Genomic DNA, 27,433 nt, shown 5'->3' with positions numbered 1-27,433 from the left:
GACTGTGGGGAAACAGTGGCTCCAAGTCGCACAGAACCGCGACGAATGGCGCAAAATGAAGGAGGCCTACACCCAAAGGGTAGAAAAAGGCTAAAGAGAGAGAGAAGAGAGATTAGTTTCGCCTGACAATTAGGGGCACTTAGAATTTTGAAAATGCCGTAAAGAAATGCGGAATACGGATAACAGCGGCTTTACAGAATTAAAAGAAATATGGCACAAAAAATAACAATGAACAATTATAGGGTAATTAAACGGGAACGCTCCGTAGACGATGACAATTTGCTTGTTCCTTTCCAAAGAAAACGTTCTGCCAACCAACGCTGTACCGTGAACTATCGATCCACGCAGTATGCGGGCTCGTGTCCTCCGTGGGTCTGATACCTGACCGCCGGTCGACGACCATCCACTGCCGACTGCCTATCGGCGGCTGTGCCTTGTCGTTGATACGGCCACCACGTACCACCGGAGCACTGCTCGACGGTGGCCTTAAAAAGGGTCCTGGTGCAGGCAACTACGGCCAACAAGGCAACTTCCGAAGAAAACGTTCCTCTCGATTTAAAGGTTTACTTGACGGAAACAAGGAAAAAATTGAAAAAATATTTATGGGCCATAAACAGACCTTTCCACATCAATCTCAAAATCTATCTGAAGTCCTCCGAAGAAAACAAATTTCTTCTTTCCGAATCAGAATTGAAATTCAAAATTCAACGCAATTGTAACCTGCCTACATCGAAAATATCTCAGTCCAAAAAAGGTTCCATGTGTTTTGATAAAGCGCCATCTAAGAGAGTTCGAAATAGATAGGCAACATGGTGAGGTTTGCCTTACGGGAGGCTTCCTGTCTACGGCGCCCCAGGGCGCCACGACACACAGTTTGGGAACCCCTATTCTAATGCATATCTGCTATTGAATTATTTATAATGTAATTTAATACTATGACTGAGTACAATTGGTAGTTTAAGAAATGATTTAAATTAAAGTTTGACAAGCGTGAATTAATATAATGTAATTTAATAATATCCAGCCAGCCTTCTGGAGAAGACAGGCTCTGGACAGGGACTCGTGGAGGAATATGGGAGAGGCCTATGCCAAGGGCAACCAGACAAGACGTCTGCGGAGAAAGGCTAGCAGTAAGTAAGCAGTAAGCAGTAATTTAATAATATGACTTATTGTAGTATGTGCTTTGGTTTAGAAGTTTAGAACTGTAAACTTCCATATTTGGAAATAAATAAAAAAAAATCCTGTAGCGTAATGATTTTACAGCTTCATGCAATTAATGGTTAGAGGTAGAACCCAAAACTGACCTGTTCGTGCTTGGCGCACGCCGCGCCGCTCCACTAGCACGGGGCCGAGCACTAGCTCATCTTTTATGACGTGATCGGTGTACAGCGCCTCCGCCGCGCTCACGCCGGGCGACTCGTCTTTTACACACACATCATCCGGCACAGGCTCAGCTTTTACAGACACTCCCTCAAACGTGGGCTCTTCTTTTATACACACGTCCTCACAGGGCTCAGCCTTCACGCAGACACTCTCTGCGCCCTGTAACGCTGACGACTCCATCTTCAACTATAAACAGCTACTTTGCGATGGTCTTTAACGTAAACAGAGCTAGGATACTTCAAATTATTTGAAATCCGTACAAAATATATGCAGATTATTAATAGTTACAAAAGCTAAACTACAAGGGGAACTATAACAATACTCCGTTAAATTTGCTCACAATTTGCTTTAATTCATTGATTGTGTCATTTTTTTTTTTTTTTTAATCATTTATGGATTTTGTGTAATGTAAGTAATGGCGATTAAAAAAAAAGTGTAACAGACGAGCGTGCCGTACCGCCCGTTCCTCGACTTTGGTCCGGGTAGCACATATAGACATTTCATGAGTGTGGAGGGCCCTTAAAATAAAAAAAGCTTTAAACACTCAAAGCTGCCTCTTGCCTCTGTGGGCTCGAGCTCTGTCACAGAATAAGGAATTGTGTGTTTTGATTGCAAATAATCACAAAAAATAGTAACATAAATTCCGAAAAATGAATGAATTTAATTTATTTAACAGCAAGTACACATGCCGTGCCTGCATGAGAACTGATCAAGATCTTTCTACCATGTCTGCAGATGAAATATTGCTGTATCGTGATTTCGTAAAGGTCTGTTATTTGATAAAGCTTTTTTAAGTGATTTAAAAAGATTGAATTAGCTTGCCGTGAAAATTTGTTTATTAATTTACAGTACTATCTTGAGTTATATAGAGTTCAGTGTTTTGGAAACTCAGGAAATTAGAAATTATAGCATTTTACAATACTAGTTTCGTTGATGTGTCAAGATATATTTCGTATAGAGATTATATTTAATAATAAAATTATTTTCAGCTGAAAAGTGGACCAACAGACACCGTAATGAAATTGTGTTTTATATGCCGAAGTATGTTTAGCAAATTTTTGAAATTCATCATACAATGTCAAAGAACATATGAAATTTTTAATGGAGTAGCAAAAGAGGTGAGATAGTTATCGTTTAATATGTTTTTGGTGAAACTTAGGCCCTAACTGTCAAGGAGAGGAAAGCTCTCCAAGTCTGCCAAAATAGTATGGAAAGAAGCATGTTGAATATAAAACTTAGAGATAGAATAAAACTGGAGGACATTAGAAAGAGAACAAAAATAATCGACGTAAACCACACTATGAAAAAACTAAAATGGAAGTGGACCGGCCACATGCTCCGAGACAAAAGAGAAAAATGGTCAAAAGACATCACAACATGGTACCCAAGAGACGGAAAAAGGGATGATGGAAGACAAAAAATGAGATGGGAAGACGAGTTCAGGCAGGTGGCTGGAGCCTTCTGGAGAAGACAGGCTCTGGACAGGGACTCGTGGAGGAATAAAAAGTTAGAGTTTGTCGTATCACCTCGTTTTGAGAGCACTCCCCTGACTGCCGCAGCCAGTATCGGAATCCTCGGCGTCGACATTTCGAGTGAAGTCCAGTTCCGCGGCCATTTAGAGGGTAAGGCCAAATTAGCCTCAAAAAAGCTCGGTGTGCTCAACAGATCGAGACAGTATTTCACGCCGGCCCACCGCCTACAGCTGTATAAAGCGCAGGTTCGCCCACACATGGAATACTGTTCTCATCTATGGGCAGGGGCACCCCAATACCAGCTTCTCTCTCTGGACCGCATCCAGCGAAGAGCGACTCGAATTGTCGACTGCCAGCGTACTTCGGAACGGCTTGACTCCTTGGCGCTGCGTAGAGATGTGGCCTCGCTCTGCATTTTCTATCGCGTGTATAACGGGGAGTGCTCCGAGGAATTGTTCGGATCAATCCCTGCAGCTTCTTTTCGCCATCGCCCTACGCGAAAACATTACCATCCTCACCACTTAGATGGTTGGCAGTCCTCAACTGTGCGTTTCTCTAGAAACTTCCTGCCTCGCACAGCTAAACTGTGGAATGAACTGTCGCCTGCGGTATTTCCGGACCGATATGACCTTCAAACCTTCAAGAAAAGAGCGTATTCCCATCTTAAAGGCCGGCAACGCACTTACAACCCCTCTGGTGTTGCGGGTGTCCATGGGCGGCGGTAATCGCTTTCCATCAGGTGATCCGTCTGCTCGTTTGCCTCCTATTTCATAAAAAAAAAAAAAAAAAAAAAAAAATATGGGAGAGGCCTATGCCAAGGGCAACCAGACAAGACGTCTGCGGAGAAAGGCTAGCAGTAAGCAGTATGTTTTTGGTGCCACCGGACGATATCAGTCTGTCAGTTAGAACAAAGATTTGAGTAGGGCGATAGCTGTGCGTGTGTCTGTCTGTCTGTTACCTCTTCACGCTTAAACCGCTGAACCGATTTTGTTGAAATTTTGTATAGAGATAGTTTGAGTCCCAGGGAAGAACATAGGGTAGTTTTTATCCCAGAAATCATTCTTTAAGGGGGTGAAAAGGGGGGTGGAAGTTTGTACGGGGAATCAATAAAAAGCAGATTGGGTAAAAAATAAGCTACACAAATTACTAACTCGCCATAATGGCTTTGAACTGCACCCAACTAAGTAATTAATAATTAATTAATAATTTTATTGTTTATTGACTGTTTTATTATTTTTATTTTTTATGTTTGACTTGCTTGTTTAACCATAATTAGTGTTTTGTTGTTCTTCTATGTAGTTTGTAACTCTATGGTGTTATTTGTGTCAGAATCTTGTATTTGTTAATTAATTATGCATAATGTTTACCGTGTAAGCGATTTGGTATATTACTGTAAGCTTATATGAGAGAATAAAATAAAAAACACGCAGACGAAGTTGCGGGCAAAAGCTAGTGTTATAATACCTTTGAAAGAAAGAATACTTTATTTTGCATGTAATATGGTACAAAAGGTGCCTTGCGTCAAATGATGATCCCTCTCTCTATTGGTTGGGCTTAAATTATAAAATAATTGAAGAAATATGTTTTACTATACTTTCATTATTTAATTGTTACATTTCTAAATAAATAAATGTGCCATTTTCAACCGAAAGGGTACTTATTGTCGCTTGTCAGTAAGGCGCTATTTCCATATAGCTTCAATTAGAAATCAACCTTATCAACAAACGACAATATGGTACCTTTTGGTTGAAAACGTCACAAATGTGCTACTTATTTTTTTTAAAAAGGAGTTCGAAAAATTCGTGTTTAAAAAAAATTTTTTTTCTTAAAACTTACAAAAAATTGAAATTCAAAAACATGATATTCGCGAGCCGGGGACGCACAGGCAGGCAGCCACGCCGAGTAGCCGGGTCCAGACCAGAGTACACACAGAGCGAGCGTTTTGTGCGCGAGGCAATATCCTCGCGCACAAAACGGCCAATGTAGGCGTGCCTCGCGCGCGCCGCCTCGGCCCGGCTATTGAGAGTGAGAAACCTGAACCCACGGTGCCTTAATGTTTTCCTGTTTCAGGTTGAACTAAACAAGTACAAACTTCACGACTACTCTTTTACCACGGCCACTCATTATTTGGGCCCTGAGATTGAAGATAATTTGAGTTATGATCAGTTTGATGATGACAAGTATGATGATGATATTCCTTTAGTGATGCTGAAGGGTGTTAAAGAAGAAGACAAAGTTAAGAGGAAAAAAAAGAAGGTAAGTAGCAACAGAAATAAGAATAGGAATGTTTCCTGTGTTTAATAGTTATTTGTTATACAAGGGGGCAAAGTTTCAACAACAGTTTAGCTAAAGATTCTAAAACTGAACAAGAAGTGTAGCGAGTGGTTCGAAAATGTAATCTTAAGTGTTGCGAGGGTTTCAAGGCATGAGGGTTAAATAAACTTTGCCATGGAGTGAAACACAAAAATTTTCACCACCAATGCAAGGAACATACTAACTTTAAAATATCAAACAAAGTCAAACCAAATGAATTCAAAATTGATGTTATTAAATATTTATCATTCTGTGCTTTTGCATTGCAGCATAATACGATAGAAACACCAGAAAACACGCAAGAAGAAAAAAGAACAGAAAAGAAAAGTAGCAAACAGAAAAAACAACTTAAAGAAGGTTTCAGTTCAAGAATGGTGCAAGAGACAAACGAATATGAAGTCATCAAACTTAGCAAAGAACAGGTAAGACTAATCAAAGACAAATGTTCTACTCCCCTCTCCCCTAAATCGTCTTACGTAATAAATGAATGACGCTAGTGTGGCGCGTACTACGTAGACGAACAACACGAACGCGAAGCGATGTGATGCGGGGCGGGGTGAATCAATCCTTTGATAACTATAGAAGTGTCCTACGTGGGTGATCTCGTTGCGAACGCGAACGCCGTGGGCCCGCCGCGCCGCGCCGCTTCGCATTCGCGAGTTGTTCACTTAAGGGGCCCACTGATTATCAGTCCGCCGGACGATATCAGCCTGTCAGTTGTTCGGAACCTTCAACTTTTTGTTATAACTGACAGCCTGATATCGTCCGGCGGACTGGTAATCAGTGGGCCCCTTTACATAAGACGCAGCGTTAGGGCTTTCGCTATATTTCGTTTTTTAGCATTAGAATAAAAGTAAACAATCTTTGTGTCTTTTTACTGAGAAACCCCTTTTAAAAATAAGTAACTATTACTTATAAAAGCAACTTACTGTAACTTATTTTCCAAAAGTGTTTTTCATTAAAAAGCCACGTCAAGAGCGCATCGTTACCCAGGTAGCATTTATACGTTATTATGACGTCAGGGACGTCATCTTATCTTATCTTATAGTTTCGGGGGCCCTTACGGATACACTTCGACCCATAGGGATCTTTTGTGCAGTTACCCCCTAGGAAAGATCCGTCCGCTACTCAAGAGCCTTCCCCATCTCCATATGCCGGATGATGGACCTTATGGGTAGCTTTTTGAATTCCTTTGGTACCAGGTAGCCTGTTTCAAAGTCCTTCATTCTTTGTCTGGCGAGGGCGTGACATTCACACATAAGGTGTTCTATTGTCTCTTCCTCTTCGCCACACATACGAAAATCGGTGTTGTCAGCGTGCCAGGATTCCCTTGACCCCGTAATGGCCAGTAAACACCCCCGTTATTATTTGGAGTTGCCGTTTGCTAAGTTTCCAAAGCTTTTTGCTCCAACCAGAGTCTACCCCTTGTATAAAGAGCTTTGAGTGCTTTAGACCCGTCAGACTGTCCCATTCTTCCTGGTGTTTGGTTTTAGTAAGGTCTTTGATAGCCGTTGTGATGGTTCCCTGTGAGAGCCCCACGAATGGTCATAATAACGTCATTATGAGGTCGCTGACGTCACTTTGCTACCTGGGTAGTAGTGAATCGTTCACAGACGTTCCTACTTGATACAAAATTAATTGTTCCATTTATACACTAACTCCCTTATTCATAAATCTTTACGGGCCTGATTTAGGTAAATTATGTTTTATCCCTTTCTTACAAATACGTAAGTCAGAATGCCAGATAAAGATAAACGATTCACAGCTAATTCAGGCCAGTAACTCGTTTATGAATAATGCCATTAATTACTTGCATTTATTATTTACAACGACGGGACTTAAGAGGCCGTAGTCGATTTTGGAGCAAAAATGTAAAATTGATAGATTTAGTCGTTGAAATTATACACGTTTTGTTACGTAATATCTAAATAACAAGTATTGATTTCTATTAGCACGTCTTCTCATCTTGCCTTTTAATAATGAGGTCGCGAGCGTGCGTCACCGGTAATGCATGAAGAGAAGGGGAAGTTTTTAAAAATTCATCAAAAAATCATGGTGGTAAATTATACAAATTGATGTATAAGAATAGTTTCAGCAAATGTTGTAGATTGTTTAAGTATCAAAATTACGTTGAAATTAAGTCGAGTTTTAGAGAAATTGTCACTTGTTTTGAAGTAATTTCTGGAAAAAATTGATTTTGTCTAACTTTCATTTACATTACTTCAAAGTCATAATAATAAAAATGTAGTCTGATAAACGTCAAGTACAGGATATGTGTAATACAAAATTACCATGTTTAGCAGTCCAAAGTTTACGAAATTTACAAATAAGAGCGACAAAATCAGTGCTTTACGCGCGTTTACCTAAACGTCCATCAGAAAAGCAAACATTACTAATTTAGTGAGTCTGTTTTCAAAAAATTTATCTGATAAAAGGTAAGATAAGAAGACGTGCTAATAGAAACCAGTACTTGTTATTTCAATTAGGTAACAAAAGGTGTAAAATTTCACGGACTAAATCTATCAATTTTACATTTTTGCGACTAAAATCGACACCGGCCTCTTAATCGCGTAAAATAAGTATTAAACCCACCTCCGACGTTTCGAGGACGGCGTTGTCCCCGTGGTCTCGGAGACATCGTTGTAAATAATAATGAGTAAAAATCGTGAAAGTTTAAATCAGTGTTTTAATTGCATTTGTTTATATTATAAACAGGTGTTAGAAGAAATGGCGGCGAAATCGAAATGCGACAAATACTTGAGGTCCGTGTACAAATGCGAGAAGTGCGTAAAAGGTTTCAACTTTAAGGACGTCATGGACAACCACATGAAGAAACACTCACAGGTAACTAAAGTAGAAGTAATGTACCTTAATCAAAATATAAATTCATGTTGATTAGTCGAGCATAATTTATAATGTAATTTCATATTATGAGAATAAATATCTAATCTAATCTAAAGTAGAAGTAATGTAACTGAAGTAGAAGTAAGAGTAAGGTATAATATTGTTTCGGTTACCGCGATAGTTATTCATAAAACCACTCACTCACTCACTCATGATGTTACTGATGATGGTGTTGGCGCAACATAAAGACTAGAGAAGGTCCGGCTGTTTCGACAGCAACGGGTACAAAATCGTACGTCCCCTGTAACCCGGAGTATTTGGCGTGCTTATTTTTGGCGGCAATTTCTGCCGCTGATCCTGCCGCTTTTACCTTGTGTTTTGATAAAACCCTTTCAATGGGCGTCCCTTAACACGGCCATAGAGTAACTTATACTAGAGCGGTACTGTCATAGTAAATTTTGTAACCCCAGTAAATTTACTGCCATCTGTCGACACACTTTAAAACTAAAAATTAAGATTTATAAAAATACGATAACGTGTATTTAAATATAGATAAATGATTTTTTTAAATGCGTTAATTATTTTTATTTTTTTGACCCATGTTCTTTCACTGATATGCGTTAAAATTGTTAAATAACAAACGAAACAGTCAACGCCATCTATACGACAGTGGGCCAAAACTAGTGGCGCCCTCTGAACGAGAATCAAATTTTCTTGATTTTCGAGGCACGTTTTTTCCTTAGACTGTAAACATCTATTACGGAGTTATATCTATCTTTGACACGGCTAACTCATTGAAAGACTTTCCCTTTTGAACTGCAAGCCCATTCAATCCCTTAATAAGGGTTACCCTTATCATTAAGCGCTTTTTATAAAGCTTTCCCTTTAGTAATGTCGTAGTTCAGCCTTGCGTGAAAGAGACAGGGTTAGTACGGATTCGAAGTAATGTGTGCTTTATAAACAAGGTGGACGATTTAAATAATCACGCTTATATGCTAAAAGGGAAGCCCTTTATAAGGCTAACCCTTATAAGGGTAATGGGTTAGCTTTATATAAGGGTTTTAAAAGCAAAATGAAAGGGTTTCGTCTGGCAAAGGCTATGGTGAGTTAAGCCTTATGCAATACCCTTATAGAAACCGGATAAGGGATAGCGGTCCGGTCCCTGGTTTTAGATGGGACGCAGCAAATGTGCTAACACATGTTGCATCCCATAAAAGACACCGCCCCCTCCGCCAGGGAACTAAGGTGAGCCCGTCGGGTCTTTTACCGTCTGACCGTGACAAGCCTGGTGGTTCCAATATGCACGGTATATTGGCCGATACGCACAATTTCATTTAAAGAGTGGTGCCTCGGGAAACGCCCGGCGCACCTCTGCCAACTCAGCCCGTGGTGACCATTCTCCTCAACCATCATGCCACAAATGCAGCTTAGAATACATTTAAAAGAGAAAAAATACTGTCTTGGGTGAGACTTGAACTCATGGCCTCTGGTGGTTCAAGTCTCACCCAAGACAGTATTTTTTCCACTTTTAAATTTATTTAATAGCATCGTTCGCAGACGTTTCTGCTTGTTAAAAATTTAATGTGTAATTTTTTTTTCAGGAAAGTGGCACGTTGAAGTGTGAAATTTGTGCTCAGTACTGTCCAAGTGGTGTATCTATGAGAGGACACATGAAATCGCACACCACTAGGTAAATATCACTTTATCATCTACATAATATATACATGTATATAGGTACACTACCGCTCAAAAGTATTTAGGCACCCGCAATTTTCACCATACATACAAAAATCATTTACAAAATCATACTGTTCATCAGGCAAATGACTCTCTTACATGTTGGATTTAATTTTTATCTAGGTAAATATATTATGAGCCTTAAATTATTGCCTAAGACATCCTTTAAAATTTCGAGTTTACTTTATGCAACGATTTAAAAAACCCTTATGTACTAGTTCATACAGAATAAAACTATTTTGTACTGGAAAACGATTTATGGATTTTTTTATGCTTGCCATTTGGTAAATAGGCAATGTACACGAATATTCTGCACGATGCCAATCTCTTATGGCAGAATTGTTGCAAAAGTGACCGCTTTCAGCTTTAAATAATAGTTCCTAATATCTCCGGTGGCGCTAGTTAGGCTCTGGGACATGAGTATAACATGAACCATACCTATAAGGCAACAAATAACCCGACCAAATTACTTAGGTTGTTTTTGGTAGTATTTCGGTGTATGGTGGCGCCGCCTAATTACTGTTTTTTGATGGACACTTTTCATACATAGAGATTTGGCTCCTTTATATAGTCTCCATGTTCGATATGTCTGTTAAATTAAAAAAGTAAACTGCACAAAAAACTGTTACCCGACTGCGACTTAGCGGTATAATTCTGAAAGTCGATTTTGTATACAATTTTATGGAAAAAATTACGAGTGCCTAAATAGTTATGAGCGGTAGTTATTAAAAATCGTAATCGTCAATTAGTGGCCACTATTTAATAACTGGCCACCTTATACTAAAAATTAATTCTGTCAGAATTCATTTTTAGTATAAGGTGTTAATAACTGGCCACCCTTCATTAACTAGCCACCTTATACTAAAATTAATTCTGTTTATAGGTGCACTTTACATGCTAAAATTAATTCTGTTTATAGGTGCAATTTGCATTTGATTACTTTGCCTCACATGTGGATAAAATGCATCTTTCTCATCAGTTTTTGAACAATCAAGAGAGCCTTTACCAGCTGGTGTGGTGAAAAATTATTTTTAGGGTTCCGTACCCAAAGGGTAAAAACGGGACCCTATTACTAAGACTCCGCTGTCCGTCTGTCTGTCTGCATGTCACCAGGCTGTATCTCATGAACCGTGATAGCTAGAGAATTGAAATTTTCACAGATCATATATTTCTGTTGCCGCTACAATAACAAATACAATAAAGTACGGAACCCTCGGTGGGCGAGTCCGACTCGCACTTGTCCGGTTTTTTATTTCAGATACAAATGCAAGATATGCGGTGCAGTTCGGATCTCTCGACAACATTTGTTAGAACACTACTCCATAGAACATACTTTTGACGCGAACACATACACCTGCGAGCAATGTTCCTTCACCACCAAGTGAGTACTGTACTGTAACATAGAGAAATAAGTAAGCTCACTCCATACATCAGTATCCTTACTTAGTAAATAATAAGTTGTATGGGAGGTAGGGTAAAACGTATTATTAATAAGTTTAAAACTCCCTTAAAATGTATTACTTACTAATCTTAAATCTTATTACATATACATTTTCGCAAAGCTCGCATATAACTTAATAAATGGGTCTTATTTATGACTGTAAGAATAAAATAAATGTAAGAATATTCCGACCACATAAATCCATAACAGGTTAGTCAAACATGTAGTCCTCTGCAGAAAAAAGGTACCTCCTCTGCATAGAAATTTGTATGCAAAGGTGCTAAGCGAATAGTATTGCTGACTGCAGGTACTTAAAACTATGTTAGATGCAATTAATTACTTAACTTACTAGCTATCTACATTTCAAAATTAATTTTTAACAAGCAGAAACGTCTGCGAACAATGCTTTAATTAATTCTAAATTAATTAATTAATTTAACCTCTAAATTAATTAATTAAATTAATCTAACCACAAGTTTTTTTTTAGAAAACGCACAGTAGTCCAGAGGCACGTGAAAACCCACAAGGTCGGCAAGAATCTGACGTGCAGCGTGTGTGGGGCCGGCTTCAACAACATGCATGCATTACGAATGCACGTGTCGTGAGTACAGCTCCATACTAGTCCATACAACACAACTGTTCACGTCATCATCGGCATTTTGCCACGGCTCATGGGAGCCAGGGGTCCGCTTGGCAACTAATCCCAAGAATTGGCGTAGGCACTAGTTTTTACGAAAGCGACTGCCATCTGAGATTCCAATCCAGAGGGGAAACTAGGCCTTGTTGGAATTAGTCGGGTTTCCTCACGATGGTTTCCTTCACAGAAAAGCGACTGGTAAATATCAAATGATATTTCGTACATAAGTTTCTAAAAACTCATTGGTACGAGCCGGGGTTTGAACCCGCGACTTCCGGATTGCAAGTCGCACGCTCTTACCGCTAGGCCACCAGCGCTTCTGTTCTTCATCTGTTATACTGTAATTATTTATTTTAAGATTATTATTGTTTTGTGTTTTGTAAAGAGTTTAATACATACATACATACAAAAACCATTCGTTTCAGCCGCCACGACCCCGCGCAGCGCTTCAACTGCCCGCAATGCAACATGAAGTTCATATACCCGTCCCTTTTGCACCGTCACATGCTGTCCCACTCGCACAGGGACCACTACTGCGTCGAGTGTGACGTCACGTTCAAGTCGCTTGTGAGTTCATATAGGTACCCGTCCCTCTTGCACCGGCACTTGCTGTCCCACTCGCACAGGGACCACTACTGCGTCGAGTGTGACGTCACGTTCAAGTCGCTTGTGAGTTCATATAGGTACCCGTCCCTCTTGCATCGGCACTTGCTGTCCCACTCGCACAGGGACTACTGCGTCGAGTGCGACGTCACGTTTAAGTCGCTTGTGAGTTCATTTAGGTACCCGTCCCTCTTGCACCGGCACTTGCTGTCCCACTCGCACAGGGACTACTGCGTCGAGTGCGACGTCACGTTTAAGTCGCTGGTGAGTTCATATACCCGTTCCTCTTGCACCGGCACATGCTGTCCCACTCGCACAGGGACTACTGCGTCGAGTGCGACGTCACGTTTAAGTCGCTGATGAGTTCGTATACCCGTTCCTCTTGCACCGGCACTTGCTGTCCCACTCGCACAGGGACTACTGCGTCGAGTGCGACGTCACGTTCAAGTCGCTAGTAAATTGTTTTAGCCGAATAGGCGGATCCACACAGAAGGCGCCGCCTCGCGAGGAAATTGCCGCGTGAAGCAGCTCGGTTGGTGGAGACGTGCCTCGTCCCTAAGGGGATAAGTTCGCCTTTGTACACATTTACTGTATTCTCTCTGTGTTATGTAATTGTTTTGTGCAATAAAGTGTTTACTACTACTACTACTGTCGCGGTAACCGAAGACAATATTAACTAATATGTTTTTGCAGGACAATTTAAAGCTCCACTTCAAAAGGGCGAAAAAACATAGAGACCCGTCAACATACAAGTAAGTTTGTTTTTAGGGTTCCGTACCCAAAGGGTAAAAACGGGACCCTATTACTAAGACTCCGCTGTCCGTCTGTCACCAGGCTGTATCTCATGAACCGTGATAGCTAGACAGTTGAAATTTTCACAGATGATGTATTTCTGTTGCCGCTATAACAACAAATACTAAAAACAGAATAATATAAATATTTAAATGGGGCTCCCATATAACAAACGTGATTTTGGATAATGGTACGGAACCCTTCGTGCGCGAGTCCGACTCGCACTTGGCCGGTTTATTATTATTATTTAAAAGCTGGTTAAGGATGGTATTACATCAGTCCAATGTGTATTTGCGTCTCACATTTTGCTTAAGTGTCCCCGGCAAGCTCGGCCGAATTTCACCTTCACATACAAACGGAGTTTCGTTCTCATTTTAAAACTACGTGTTGGATTGTAATGAAACTTTGCACATACAATGACATGAGGTATATCTAGGTCTGTAATTAGATTTAGTATATAAAACAAACGAAAATGAAAATTTATTAAATAAAATAAATTAATATAAATAATTTTTACTATTTTAAAATAATTATAATAAATTTAAATGTATATTAATGTTTTTGTACATATTTTAATTAATAATTATTTATTTATTTAAATTATGTTTAATAGAAATCGATCCAGCAGTTTGAAGAGTATCAGCTCTTTTTCAAAATGATGTACCTAAAGCATTTTTGCATAAAATGGACTTTTGTAGTATGTAGCATAGGGGTTTTGTTAAATTTTTAATTTAATAGTAATTATAATAAATTAAAAACTGTAATAGATGTCATATATTAAAGAAAAAGTGACGAAGCCTCCAGTGGTGAAGGCCGGATTCGAACCGGCGTCTTTAGCTATCGCGGCTAACGCCATGAACCCCTAGGCCACCCCGCCACGGCGGTGCCCGTTCGAATTTCTCGACTACCTATATATGCCATCTTAGTAAGACTAGGCGTCTTTGACCAGCTCTAAGGGCAAGCAGTGCGCGCTTGCACCTCCTAAACGAACTCCTTACGGATTTACGTTGTAGCGAGAGATACTGGTGCTGCCATCTATGAACAAGTTTGGGAACAAATCAAATTATTTTATTAAATATTTTGATTTGTGTTTTTTTAAGTAGTCACACTACTATATATAAAAACACAAATCAAAATATTTAATAAAATAATTTGATTTGTTACCAAACAAGTAATTATAATGTTAATACAAAGGGTAATTTGGGGAGAACATTTAATATCAAGAAGCGGCCGCGCTCGGTCTTCGTTCCGCTTAAAGTTCTTTAACTCTTCCAGGTACAAATGCTCGCAATGCGACGAGCGTTTCATCTCGCCCTCCTCCGTCCTGGCGCACCTGAGCGCGACGCACGGCGCCGCCAAGAGCCACGCATGCGCGCTGTGCGGGAAACTGTACTCGAGCAGGGAGAGCGCACGCAGCCATGAGAGACGCGCGCACGCCAGGGAGAAACTGGCTTGTGACGTTTGCAATAAGGACTTTAGCGTGAGTATAAGTGGCCGCCATTTTTAACTTCGTCGTTACTAAGCCGATCGCGTTTAAAATACCGTCTTTTACAATACTTGTTCGTAAGTGTGGTTCGTCGAGAGTCACGCATGCGCGCTGTGCAGGAAACTGTACTCGAGCAGAGAAAGTGCACGGAGCCATGAGAGACGCGCGCACGCCAGGGAGAAACTGGATTGTGACGTTTGCAATAAGGACTTTAGCGTGAGTATGAGTGGCCGCCATTTTTAACTTCGTCGTTACTAGGCCGATCGCGTTTAAAATACCGTCTTTTACAATACTTGTTCGTAAGTGTTGTTCGTCGAGTCACGCATGCGCGCTGTGCAGGAAACTGTACTCAAGCAGAGAAAGCGCACGGAGCCATGAGAGACGCGCGCACGCCAGGGAGAAACTGGCTTGTGACGTTTGCAATAAGGACTTTAGCGTGAGTATAAGTGGCCGCCATTTTTAATTTCGTCGTTACTGGGCCGATCGCGTTAAAAATACCGTCTTTTACAATACTTGTTCGTAAGTATGGTTCGTCGGGAGTCACGAATGCGCGCTGTGCCGGAAACTACTCCAGCAGAGAAAGCGTACGGAGCCATATTATGAGAGAAGCGCGCACGATAGGGAGAAACTGGCTTGTGACGTTTGCAATAAGGACTTTAGCGTAATAAGTGGCCGCCATTTTTAACTTTGTGCTTACTGGGCCGATTGCGTTGAAAATATAATTGTGTGGGATTCGCAATAGGGTAATTTCATGAAAAAGTAACGCGAGTCATGATGTAAATTTAAGTTTAAAATATATCGTAACGGATATAAAGTAACACTTAAATAAACTATTAATAAACACTTTACAATACAATACAAATATTCTTTGTTTGTACACTTTATTTGCATTATGAACGAAAGGAACCAGAAATAAATTGTTCATTCGCGTTTTTCTTGCCGGGGAATGACTCAATACTTGAACGCGTCTTATTATTTTTAACTTTTATAAGACTTGCGATCAAGTATTGAGTCCTACCTACCCTATTGGGTATACACATGATAAAAGATTTTTACATGGTTATATGCGCCACAAAAAGTGGCCGTCATTTTGAACTTATTTGCCTACTGGGCCGATTGCATTAAGATTATATCTGTCGGCTACGATATTCGCATTTTGAGTATTAGTATAATACTTACCTGAAGCACAGATTATATAATAGTTCTTACGGACAGATACTTATCTCTCAAAGAAAACGCAAATACCTACCGTTTTAATACCTACACAAAAAAACCGCGCGCGCCGACACAACGCTAGGGTTGCCGACGCTTCTTTTAAATACTTAGGTGTTTTAGGTAGATATCTAGCTATAAATGTGTCGTAAAAAACATTACCTACATCTTTAAAACAATTTAATAGTACCTACGTAGCTTGTAACTATCGTAAAAATAATAACAGTAGGTGTAAGTACCTATATTGAGAATGTCTACTTACTTTTCCTCATCCGTCGAAAGAGGAAAAAACTATATTTTTTATTTGTTTTGTTGTTTCTGCATCCATCCACACTACAAGCTGTGTTATTTGTTCGTGACGAAGACATTTCTTTGGCATAGCGCGCGGTGACGTGCGTGCTTGAGCGCGTGTGGCAACCAACTGGCTAGCTTGAGTCCCGCCGGCGGGAAGCGAGTCGTAGGTATAAATCCGAGCTCGCGCGGAGAGTTCCATAGGCCTGCCTGAAGTTATACAATATCTAAGTGGCCCATTCTAAAAGCTTTCAGTGTTACCAAAGACCTATGTAACTCCGTATAAAATCGATATAGTCTAAGGAAAAAACATGCCTTGGAAATCAATAAAATTTGATTCTCGCACGGATGGCGCTACTACCAATACCAACCTTTGGCCTATTCTCGGCGGTTGACGGTTTCGTTTGTTATTTAACAATTTTAACATATCAGTGAAAGATTTGAAAGAACATGGGTCAAAATCATAAATAAAAAATAATAAAACATTTATCCATGTCGGGTGACAAGCAACTCACTAAGTAGCACCACAAGTATGGATGGTATAGAAAGGATGCCAATCTCTTATGGCAGAATTGTTGCAAAAGTGACCGCTTTCAGCTTTAAATAATAGTTCCTAATCTCTCCGGTGGCGCTAGTTAGGCTCTGGGACATGAGTATAACATGAACCAACAAATAACCCGACCAAATTACGTAGGTTGTTTTTGGTAGTATTTCGGTGTATGGTGGCGCCGCCTAATTACTGTTTTTGATGGACATTTTTCATACATAGAGATTTGGCTCCTTTATATAGTCTCCATGACCACAAGTTCATAGCCATAGTGAGCCGTATTATATATATATACATTTTTTGATATTTAGATGGCAGTAAATTTACTGTGACAACAAAATTAACTATGACAGTACCCCTCTATCCTATATATTCTCTTTGGTGTTACCCAATACGTTATGTTTGCCAATGTTGTTGCAGCGTAAGTACGTGTTGGCGAAGCATCAGCGTGCGCACGCGTCGCTCTGCTGCGGGTTCGAATCCACGGACAAGAAGGTATACCTGGAATAGATCTATCTCCACTCAAAGGTCTGCTTATCCCTTAAAATGGCGGAAATTTTGGACAAAACCAAACTGATGATTTTTAGGGTTCCGTACCTCAAAAGGAAAAAACGGAACCCTTATAGGATCACTTTGTTGTCCGTTCGTCTGTCAAGAGCCTTTATCTCGGGAACGCGTGGAGGTATCGAGTTGAAATTAAAACCATACTCAGATCTACAGTCCCTTAAAGCTGTGAAAAAACTTCTAAGTTAACGTAAATAGTACATTACGATACACGTGCGAAAAGTAGGAATTACCTTTTCGCACGTATATTGTACAACGTTTTACAGCACATATGGCCCTTTAACCCTTAAATGCATGATTTTTTATTTTTGGTTGGGAAAAATGTTTTTATTTAGTTATTTGGATGTAGGATCTAGGAATCTGTGAGATGTCCAATGCTTTGTATACATTTGGCAACAAAAAAAAAATGCATTTAAGGGTTAAATTTTCCACATAGGCACGTATAGTGCTAGTTAGCGCACTAGGGCGGTAAATTAGCACCATATGTACTGTAAAAAGATACGGCCGTTTTTGCCGCAAAAAACGTACACTTCGACACTCTTAAGGGAATCAAAATTTATAGGGTACTTCCCGTCGACCTAGAACTATGAAATTTGGCAAGTGATATCGTCTTACATTACAAGTACTTGCAGGGGAAAATCTCAAAACTATCAATGTGTAAAAAATACTTTTACTTTTTTCAGAAACATCTTGAGGAGAATAGCGGCATACAACCAGTGAGCCATGAGACTTGACTGTAATATATTACCTAATATTATTATGTCAGCGTATATTTTGGAAATAAAATATTTATTCTAATGATTTTTACATTTTGAACCTTCTAAACTGTAGGTATTTCAGCAAACGTAGGTATAACATAACCAATTTTTTATACCTACCTCCTCACCCAAATAGTAGCCTATTGATTGTGGATTGACATGACAATTTTTTATGGTATCAATCGATCAGGTTTGTTTACGATCAAATATATGTCTATATGGGAGCCATCAAAATGTCAAAGTGTGGAGTGTACATAGTACGAGCCCCGATGCATATGTTTTCGTCTAGTCAGACCATTTTTTGAAGTTCTCGCGTTTGTAAAAAAATAATATTTAAAAATCACTAACATTTATTGCTAATGTTAATGTAGTTTAATTTTATATGGTAATATTCTCCAATAACTAAATCCAAATACAAGAAATACCGTTTGTACTGAAAGGAAAAAAAAAACTATTTTTTATTTGAGGGGTAGGAATATAACATGTCAAAAGGGCTATTACTAGGGAAAGCAACACGGCTCTACCAATGTACTAACAATTTTGTTTCGAGCCCATGCATGCAGCAGTGCTATAGGAGAGGACAATATGATTTGGAGAACGTTTTTGAAAAGTACATTCTTGTCACAATAAGAGTCTCATGCAATTTTATTAAAAGATCAAAATAAACTAGATTAAACATTACTATTACGGTTCCCATTACTGGGTCATTTTATCTTCATGTGTAAAATTTATTAGAATAAACAAAAGTTGTTGTGTGGAACTAGACGAACTAATTTGCATCGGGGCTCGTAATTTGTCATTTATGGTGGCACTCCACACTCTGTCACTGCAATCTGAGCAGAGTTAACTTGGTTCAACTCAAATATTATTTTGATAATAAAACACTTCATTATGTTAGTTTTTATTAATAAAAATAGACTACATAATAAATTGAATCGATTTAATAACAAGTCCTATCTACTAGAAAAATACAACTATGTTACGATCAAATATTCATTAGGCGGGTACACACGGAACGAGCCGCCTCGCGAGGAAATTGCCGCGCGAAGCAGCTCGGTCTGTGTAGACGTGCTTCGGGCGAAGTAAACGCGCAGAATAAGTAATAGTATTATCATACAGAACGGCCACGCATCGCCCCGCCCCGACTCGAATTACCTCGCCCCGCGACACCAGATTGACGGCCGTTTGCCGGCCGCTCAGTACTATTTTTAAGCAACTTACTCACACTATGACGCATGACGCGTGTACAGACGTGCCGTTCACACATAGAAACGCAAGTGATTTTTGATGTATAGCGTGTCCGCCCTGTGGCATTGCCTCGGGCGAGGCACGTCTCCACCGAGCTCAAGAGTAGTGATAACTTATTTCCTCCAAAGTTAAATCACTTAAATCCGAGTAACTGTGCACTGAATTATAGTGTCGTTTACATATTATTGTACCGCAATATTAGATATCATAGGAACTCTAGCATTTTAGAAGAAAAAGTTAATTACAACTACTTTTGAGATTAGAAAAATTCAAATATTAAACGAACGCACCCTGCGTTGGGATAAGATTGAACGGGTTTTTCATGCGGGGTAAGATGAAAAGTCGCCCGTAATGCTTCGGCATACAGACGATTTTTGTCTTACCCCTCATACGCACCCTATACATTTTTCAAATTTTGTCTTCGTCTACTGACAATGCTGGCTTGCCAGAGTATATATCCCTACCTTTTGTTTATGGAGTAAGCTACCCCCATGAATACGTATGTCAGTCTTTTCTCATGCACTTACGTTTCTCTAGCACGATCATGCTTTTCAGCGCGCTCGCGACCACGAACCGTAACTCGTGGAATTTCGCTATAGATAACCTATACGTGAGTGTCTGTCCGTCTGTCAGCTTGAGTATGAGTATGATGTGGGTGTCTCGGCGGAGTATTTGTTTTTGATGCTCTGGAGTGCTGTCTTCCATGTTGGCTTGGCTGGAAAAATAAGTTTTATTATCATCATTAGAGGTTAGAAAGGTTGGGCCACAAGCTACTTTATAAAAAAACACATGGGAACAATTTTTGTTGTTTTTGTGGCCAGTCTATTCCCATACTCTTTGTCTCACTACTGAGCAAGTGTTCTACAAGAACTATATATTTCTACCAGGGACCGTTACCAGTATAACTAAAAATTCAAATATGACATAGCATTAACTATATTTCTTTGATATTCTAGAATAGTATTTACGTAAGGATAGATTAATCAGATTAGTTAAATTAAATGCAAAAATATACATAAACAACCGAGATACCGAAATTGAATACCGGTTAATAGGGGATATTATTGAAATGTTCTGCCACCAGAGTGCAGCACTAGGCTTTTTAGTAAACCATAGAGTAACTTATACATGCTGTACCTTTAACAGGTTTTTGACAAGTTTTCAGGCGGTTTGTTTACAGAGGACCTACCGGGAAACGCAAATCCAAAATTGCGCTATCTGCCTCTTTATCGCTCGAATATGCAAGAGTGACAGAGATGTTAGATAACGGAATTCCGATTTTCTTGTTTCGCGATGGACCCTCAGATTGTGGTAGTGGCGCCACCTACGCAGAGTTACGCGTAATATTCCCTATTAGTATGAAAAATATACCGGTATTCGGTCCCTGATTTCTACACTATTTTGAATTTCTTTAGAAGTACACATACAGTAAAAAAATGTGTCATCCAATAGCTAGATGTTTTTTAGATGGCAGGACGAAATAGTTGCTACTGCAAGCAAAGAACTGCAAAGCGCAGCACTAGATAGAGTCCAATGGAAACAGCTGGAGGAGGCTTTTACCCAGAAGGGGTTTACAGCAGAAAAATAAATGTACAATGAAACCTGGATAATTGCAATCTCAATTAACCAGGTTTTTCATTTCTGCATGTCGTACCAATTATCCAGGTTCAAAAAATATAGTTTCGATTATAGAGGTCCTCGTTTACGGAACAAATTGGTGCGAATTTGAGGAAAATAAATAAATAGGTGAATTTCGTAAATCGTATTTTTATATAAAGTAGTAGTAATAAATAAATTCACGGTTTAGACTCACTTGTTTTAGTCACTCGCGCGACATGTTTCGGAGAGCCTAGGTCTCCTTTCTCAAGCACTAATAGTGCGAGCAGCGTTCACGACGACCGTGTATTGCGTACACACATACAACATGTCTCGCGAGTGACTAAAACAAGTGAGTCTAAACCGTGAACTGACTTACAACAGTTTAAATTCGAAGTAGTAACTTTGCAGTGCAAAATATTACTCTAAATATTATTTTAATCAATAAGTCACTAATATTATCAAGATGCCATTAGATTAAATAGTTCTTTCCTTATTGAAAGAAACAAAGATGGCAGCTTTTACATGGATATAAAAATATGTTTTAATTTTAAAAATAAAACAGTTTGTTATGTATTAGAAAATATGTTATTTTTTGTAAAAACAAGGACCATGTAAAAATATGTTTTTTGTATAAATGTATATTAAAAATAACATTTCAAAACAAATGTCAGTGGAATAGTAAAAGCTTATAATAAAATAGTAACACCAGATTTCTTGTATAAAAAACCTACCTAAGAGACATGTCAATTTTCCACTGCAAGCCGGCCAGGCCTGGCTTCACCCGCAGGTGTGTGGGTATGTTGGTGTAGAGCTGCTCTGCAGACAATAGCGTTGCCAGCTCCGCTACACAGTCGGGAGAGAATCTACAATAAAGATCCAAGTTTTAAGATGTAAGTAGATCAAGTCTTGTAGTAGAGTATATAGTTCTATAATATGTATTCAAAAAAAGTATAACAGTATCATTATTATTTGTATCTCCTTCTGGATTTCACGGGCCTATAAATCCCGGTCTTTTGATAGGCTTGCGTGGGGATATAGATCCAAAACGTAGAAGCCCCTTGGAGAGCTTTAATGTCATGTAGAATGCCTGCTGGAACCCGTTCACAGGTGCAACAATAGACACCCATGAACTGGTCGCAGCAGGCATTGGGACTATTGTAGAAAAAGTGAACAGTATACCAATTTATAGATAGAAGTTTGGCTGGTCAAAAGATTGGGCTATTGCTGAGAGGTCCGGACACCTGCCATAACAATGTCTGTACATATCGAGCTGATACATGCACATCAATGTCCACTTGTGTTTTGTAGTCTTCGAAAGTGTTCATCGAGTTTTTTTTAAAAGAGTTTATCGAGGGTGCACTGATCACTGACTGGCAAACTGTTCCACACTTTCACTACACGGTTAGATAGGAAGTGTAGTTTGTTCCAACAAAATCTATGTTTAATGAATTTCATAGCAATTATTAAATGTGTATATGTGACGTTTTCAAGAAAAAGGTACCACATTGACGCTTTTGACATAAGGATGAAAATTGCTTGTATATTTATACGAAAAAACTGTCAGGAGGTTATGATAGTAGTATGGCAGAGTAGAATAGTGATACTGAATTCCAAATTCTCTTTTTCAGAAATCAGAAATTATTAATATCCCAAATACACTACATTCAATCTACTATTAAGTGGCTAGCAATGCCGTAAGGCCAAAGAGAACCCAGTTTTTGTAGAAAAAGTAGAATTTTGATAAGGGTATGATTTAAAATAATCTCAGATACATAAAAGATATGATGAACTATCTTGCAAGTTTTGAAGAGAAAAGAAAAAGTTACCTTAAATTTTCTAAGAACACCTTCATATCCCCCCGTTCCCAGGCCTCTTTAGTGGCCGACCGGGCCCAGGCCACATGTCGCACCACCTCCCGCACCGCCGCAAACTTATCCGCGCTCATTAAGCTCGAAGTTCTGCTATCTGGATTACCTTCCAACTCCTTAAGCGCCACTAGAATAGGAGATTTGTATTTTTTATATTTTCCTTTTTATTTCACTAACAGAGAAAAAAGTTGTACTTGTTGGATTAAAATTGTGGTTTGAGAATGCGAAATCTCTATTTATATACGGACATTTAATCAATAATTTGCAAAGAACTTACGTTATAAGGACATAAAAAGTGGGTTGATAACTTACAAACAACAAATGGTTTTATTTCCTTCCTCTGTATGTCAGGTGTTATATTTGATATATTTAACCATTGCGATGGAACCTCTGTTAATAGTTCTAGTTGTTGCGACATTTTAATTGATTACATCAACTAAATGATTTTCTCAAAACTTTTTCGAAAAGAAACCCCACATTTAAGTAATTATTGAAGTTGTCATTGTCACTGTCAAACAGTCAAAAGAAAGCTTTTTTTTTTAGACAATTAGAAGCTGTCAATTTTTTTTAAACATTTATGGCCTGGATGCGAGTCCTCAAAGCTATCAAAATTTCAAGAGGCATTTTTCAATGTTTAACCATTTCAGGGCCCTCCACACTCATGCACGAAGCCGCGAACGTAGTATCTTCTTAGTAGTTTGTGCGCGAACGTGAGTGTGGAGTCTAGTTCGCTAATCAGCGAAATCGACTCCACACTCGCGTTCGCGGCTTCGCGCCGCGTAGTCTGGAGCGGGCTCTTGACCAAGACATGTTAATAAATAAACCGGTAAATTTGTGGCAGTTCGAGGTGGTTCGAGGCAGTTAACATTCACATCACTAACGCTTTACCCATAGACTATAAACTCACAATTGAAAAAACTTGTTCCTTGTTCGTCTACTTCGTCTAGTCTATGCCTTTAATTTAATGAGTCCGGTTAATGTACGACCCAATAATGTACAGCCCAATAATAGGCGTCCACTTTTTTGGACGCGTATTATGGGGTTGTACACTATTGCCCTGTCCAAACAGTGGCTTCATATTATTGCCTCGGACCGAGCTTGTACACCCTGATAACGCTCAACCCAATAATACACGACCCAATAATACGAATCCATTTAGTAGACGCCGATTACTGGCCGCATATTATTGGCCCGTACCGAGAATGCTCGACCCAGGATTGCTCAACCCAAGAATGTACAGCCCAATAATTGGCGTCCACTTTCTGCTTCAGACCACAGACTATAAACATTTGACACATAGAGTGATATTCTAGGGATGGGGCGACGATTTTAAGTTTACGATTCAATAATGTTGCCATGCACAAAAAAAAATAAGTTTACTATTCATTAATGTTGCCATGCGCAAAAAAATAAGAACGTTATTTCATTTTCATAATAATATAGCTCGCTCCAGACTACGCGGCGCGAAGCCGCGAACGCGAGTGTGGAGTCAATTTCGCTGATTAGCGAACTAGACTCCACACTCGAGTGTGGAGGACCCTTATGATAATAATCAATAATTATTTGCCATTAAAATGTCATAAGCCCGCTTCAGACTACTGATTGGTGATACTGATTAGCGAACTAGACTCCACACTCGCGTTTGCGGTTTCGTGCCGCGATTTGCGCTCGAGTGTGGTGTGGAGGAGCCTATAGGTTTTTTTATGCTTTAAAAAAAATATTTTCATTATTTTTAATAAAGAGTAAAGCTTAAGCGACCTCCACACTCGTGCGCGAACCGCGGCGCTAAGCCGCGAACGCGAGTGTGGAGTCTATTTCGCAGATCTGCGACTTTGACTGCACACTCGCGTTCGCGGCTTCGCGCCACGATTCGCGCACGAGTTTGGAGGGGCCTTTAGGTACAATAGTATAGAGATGAAATGGTAGAAGCCGGGATATGACCGAACGAGCTGCTCTTTCAGTAGGAGTGGCAGAGAAAGCGTTATTATTGTTTGTCCTTGTCACAGTCTCACGTCTCAAGTGCGCTCCAGACTACGCGGCGCGAAGCTGCGAACGCGAGTGTGGAGTCGATTTCGCTGATTAGGGAACTAGACTCCACACTCGGTTTCGCGGCTTCGCTCCGCAATTCACGCACGAGTGTGGAGGGCCCTTCACATTATTTGAGCGCTCTAAATTTAAAAAATGCCCCCAAACGCGAATACTAGTGTCACAAATTGGTATTCTTGCGGCCGCACTTCCATTTTATCGGTAATATCGGTTATAATCGGCAGTAGATTTCGGCGAGCCCATGAATCTATAGGGCCCTCCACACTCGTGCGCGAATCGCGGAGCGAAGCCGCGAACGCGAATGTGGAGTCTAGATCGCTAATCAGTGAAATCGACTCCACACTCGCGTTCGCAGCTTCGTGCCGCGTAGTCTGGAGCGTACTTATAATTTGTCAAAGGACTGTCTCATTTCAAACATAGACAGAGAGAATCATACTATCTTTGTCTTATTTACTGACAATTTGGTTTGACCAAGTATAGTATAAAGGGCCCTCCACACTCATGCGCGAATCACGGCGCGAAGCCGCGAACGTGTGTGGCGTCGATTTCGCAGATTGTTCACGCCTTCGCGCCTAGTTCCCCGTTTTTTGTCGGGTTATTAGCCCGCGTCAAAGGAGGCGCGAAGCGCGAACTAGCAAGACTCCTCATTAAGGGCCCTCCACACTCTTTTGACTCATATGTGGCAAGATAAATAATAATTATATCATATTAAGCGGCTATATTTTACGGTTTTACAATAAAACAAAATGGGAAAATAGCTAAATCACGTATGATGCCATAACTAGCAGTTAAGCTCGATCAGCTGAAATCGCCGTGAAGTTTGCGAGTGTGGAGTCATACGTCAACGTCGCGACATGTTCTCTCCGCGAAGGCGCGCCGCGATTCACGCACATAGTCTGAAGAGGCCTTAAAACTGGATTAGGCATTAGTGGTTGCGGGAACTGTCAGAACGGGATAGTCTTGAGTATTTTTCAGTAGGAGTAGCAGTTTCAGTAGGAGGAGTAGTTATTATTGTTTGTCCACATTTTTTTTATTCCCCAACGTAAATTTGTATGCTTTATTGCGGGCTACAAATGTACTCGACCAATCATTATGTCGCTTTGCGTATGTTCTGTCCCTCACGGGCGCACGAGGTAGGCCGCTTCTATAAGATCCTACCACAAACTGATCCTACCTTCTATGGGCGAGCCAAATTTAAAGGGGGTCCTGTACACCATGGCCCAGTGTAGGCCAGTCCAAGGGACGTATTTATGCGTTAGAGGGAGCAAGTTATATTCCTATCTCATTCCACCGCATAGCTGCATTCCTTAGACCGGCCTACGCTGGGCCATGGTGTACAGGAGCCATAATCAGATTGGCGAAAAATTATCCCCGTCTGGACTGCACTTAAGATCGTAACACACCGTCGCACCGCACCAAGGTCATTGTGCGACTCACCATAAGTAAGAGCGAGACAGCGATATCTCTTTCTCGCTCTTACTTATGGGTACGTCGCACAATGACCTTGGTGCGGTGCGATGGTGTGTGATCACAATGCATGAAAAAAAATGAAAAACATGAAAATATGGGACACTTGGCAACACTGGCGCACGTGTGCGGCAGTCTGTAAAGTGGGATCCATGGAGACTATATAAAGGAGCCAAATCTCTATGTATGAAAAGTGTCCATCAAAAAACAGTAATTAGGCGGCGCCACCATACACCGAAATACTACCAAAAACAACCTACGTAATTTGGTCGGGTTATTTGTTGCCTTATATCTAGAGCGGTACTGTCATAGTAAATTTTGTAACCCCAGTAAATTCACTGCCATCTGTCGACACACTTTAAAACTAAAAATTAAGATTTATAAAAATACGATAAAATATATTTAAATATGGATAAATGTTTTTTTTATTTGCATTAATTATTTTTATGATTTTGACCCATGTTCTTTCACTGATATGCGTTTAAATTGTTAAATAACAAACGAAACCGTCAACGCCATCTATACAACAGTAAGCCAAAGCTAGTAGCGCCCTCTAAACGAGAATCAAATTTTCTTGATTTTCGAGGCACGTTTTTTCCTTAGTTAGACTGTATTTATATGGTTCATGTTATACTCATGTCCCAGAGCCTAACTAGCGCCACCGGAGAGATTAGGAACTATTATTTAAAGCTGAAAGCTGTCACTTTTGCAACAATTCTGCCAAAAGAGATTGGCATCCTTTCTATACCATCCATAGTAGGATCGCACCGTTTTGACGGTTCGGTGCGATAGTGTGGAAGCCCACGCCAGTACCACCTATTCCTAGAACTGCTCCAAGGTCGCGGTGCGGTGCAATGGTGTATTACTTGTCGCATTGCGTATATTTTATCCCTCACGGGCGCACGTGTATAGCTGATCTATGTAATGCTAGGTCTATGTTTGTAGCCCACCATAAACCATAAGCTCGCTCCAGACTACGCGGCGCGAAGCCGCGAACGCGAGTGTGGAGCCCATTTCGCTGATTAGCGAACTAGACTCCACACTCGCGTTCGCGGCTTGGCGCCGCGATGCGCGCACGAGTGTGGAGGGCCCTATACTAAATTTACGGTGGGGAATTAAAAAAAA

The 27,433-nt window shown here is 40.1% G+C and overlaps 2 protein-coding genes across 2 annotated transcripts; one reads left to right on the top strand and one right to left on the bottom strand.

Annotated features, from left to right (window-relative positions):
* The first annotated feature begins 1,982 nt into the window (after positions 1–1,982).
* Positions 1,983–18,120, top strand: LOC134753394 (oocyte zinc finger protein XlCOF22-like). The gene is made up of 13 exons (XM_063689282.1): positions 1,983–2,150; positions 2,373–2,501; positions 4,926–5,111; positions 5,438–5,590; positions 7,884–8,012; positions 9,614–9,702; positions 11,008–11,130; positions 11,678–11,791; positions 12,253–12,394; positions 13,124–13,182; positions 14,498–14,702; positions 17,179–17,253; positions 18,006–18,120. Exons 1-13 carry the CDS (start codon positions 2,034–2,036, stop codon positions 18,054–18,056), a joined length of 1,572 nt encoding a protein of 523 aa, XP_063545352.1. The 5' UTR covers positions 1,983–2,033; the 3' UTR covers positions 18,057–18,120.
* An 849-nt stretch (positions 18,121–18,969) lies between these two features.
* On the bottom strand, positions 18,970–23,298 carry LOC134753097 (COMM domain-containing protein 5-like). The gene is made up of 4 exons (XM_063688860.1): positions 23,108–23,298; positions 22,754–22,922; positions 21,659–21,790; positions 18,970–20,043 (listed from the first exon to the last, which is right to left on the bottom strand). The coding sequence occupies exons 1-4, from the start codon at positions 23,211–23,213 to the stop codon at positions 19,833–19,835; spliced, it is 618 nt and encodes a 205-aa protein (XP_063544930.1). The 5' UTR covers positions 23,214–23,298; the 3' UTR covers positions 18,970–19,832.
* Between the last annotated feature and the right edge of the window lie 4,135 nt (positions 23,299–27,433).

This window comes from Cydia strobilella, chromosome 26 (assembly GCF_947568885.1).
Source record: "Cydia strobilella chromosome 26, ilCydStro3.1, whole genome shotgun sequence".
NCBI classification, from domain to species: domain Eukaryota; kingdom Metazoa; phylum Arthropoda; class Insecta; order Lepidoptera; family Tortricidae; genus Cydia; species Cydia strobilella.
Note: the sequence above shows the minus strand (reverse complement) of the source record. Positions and strands in the feature narration are given on the sequence as shown.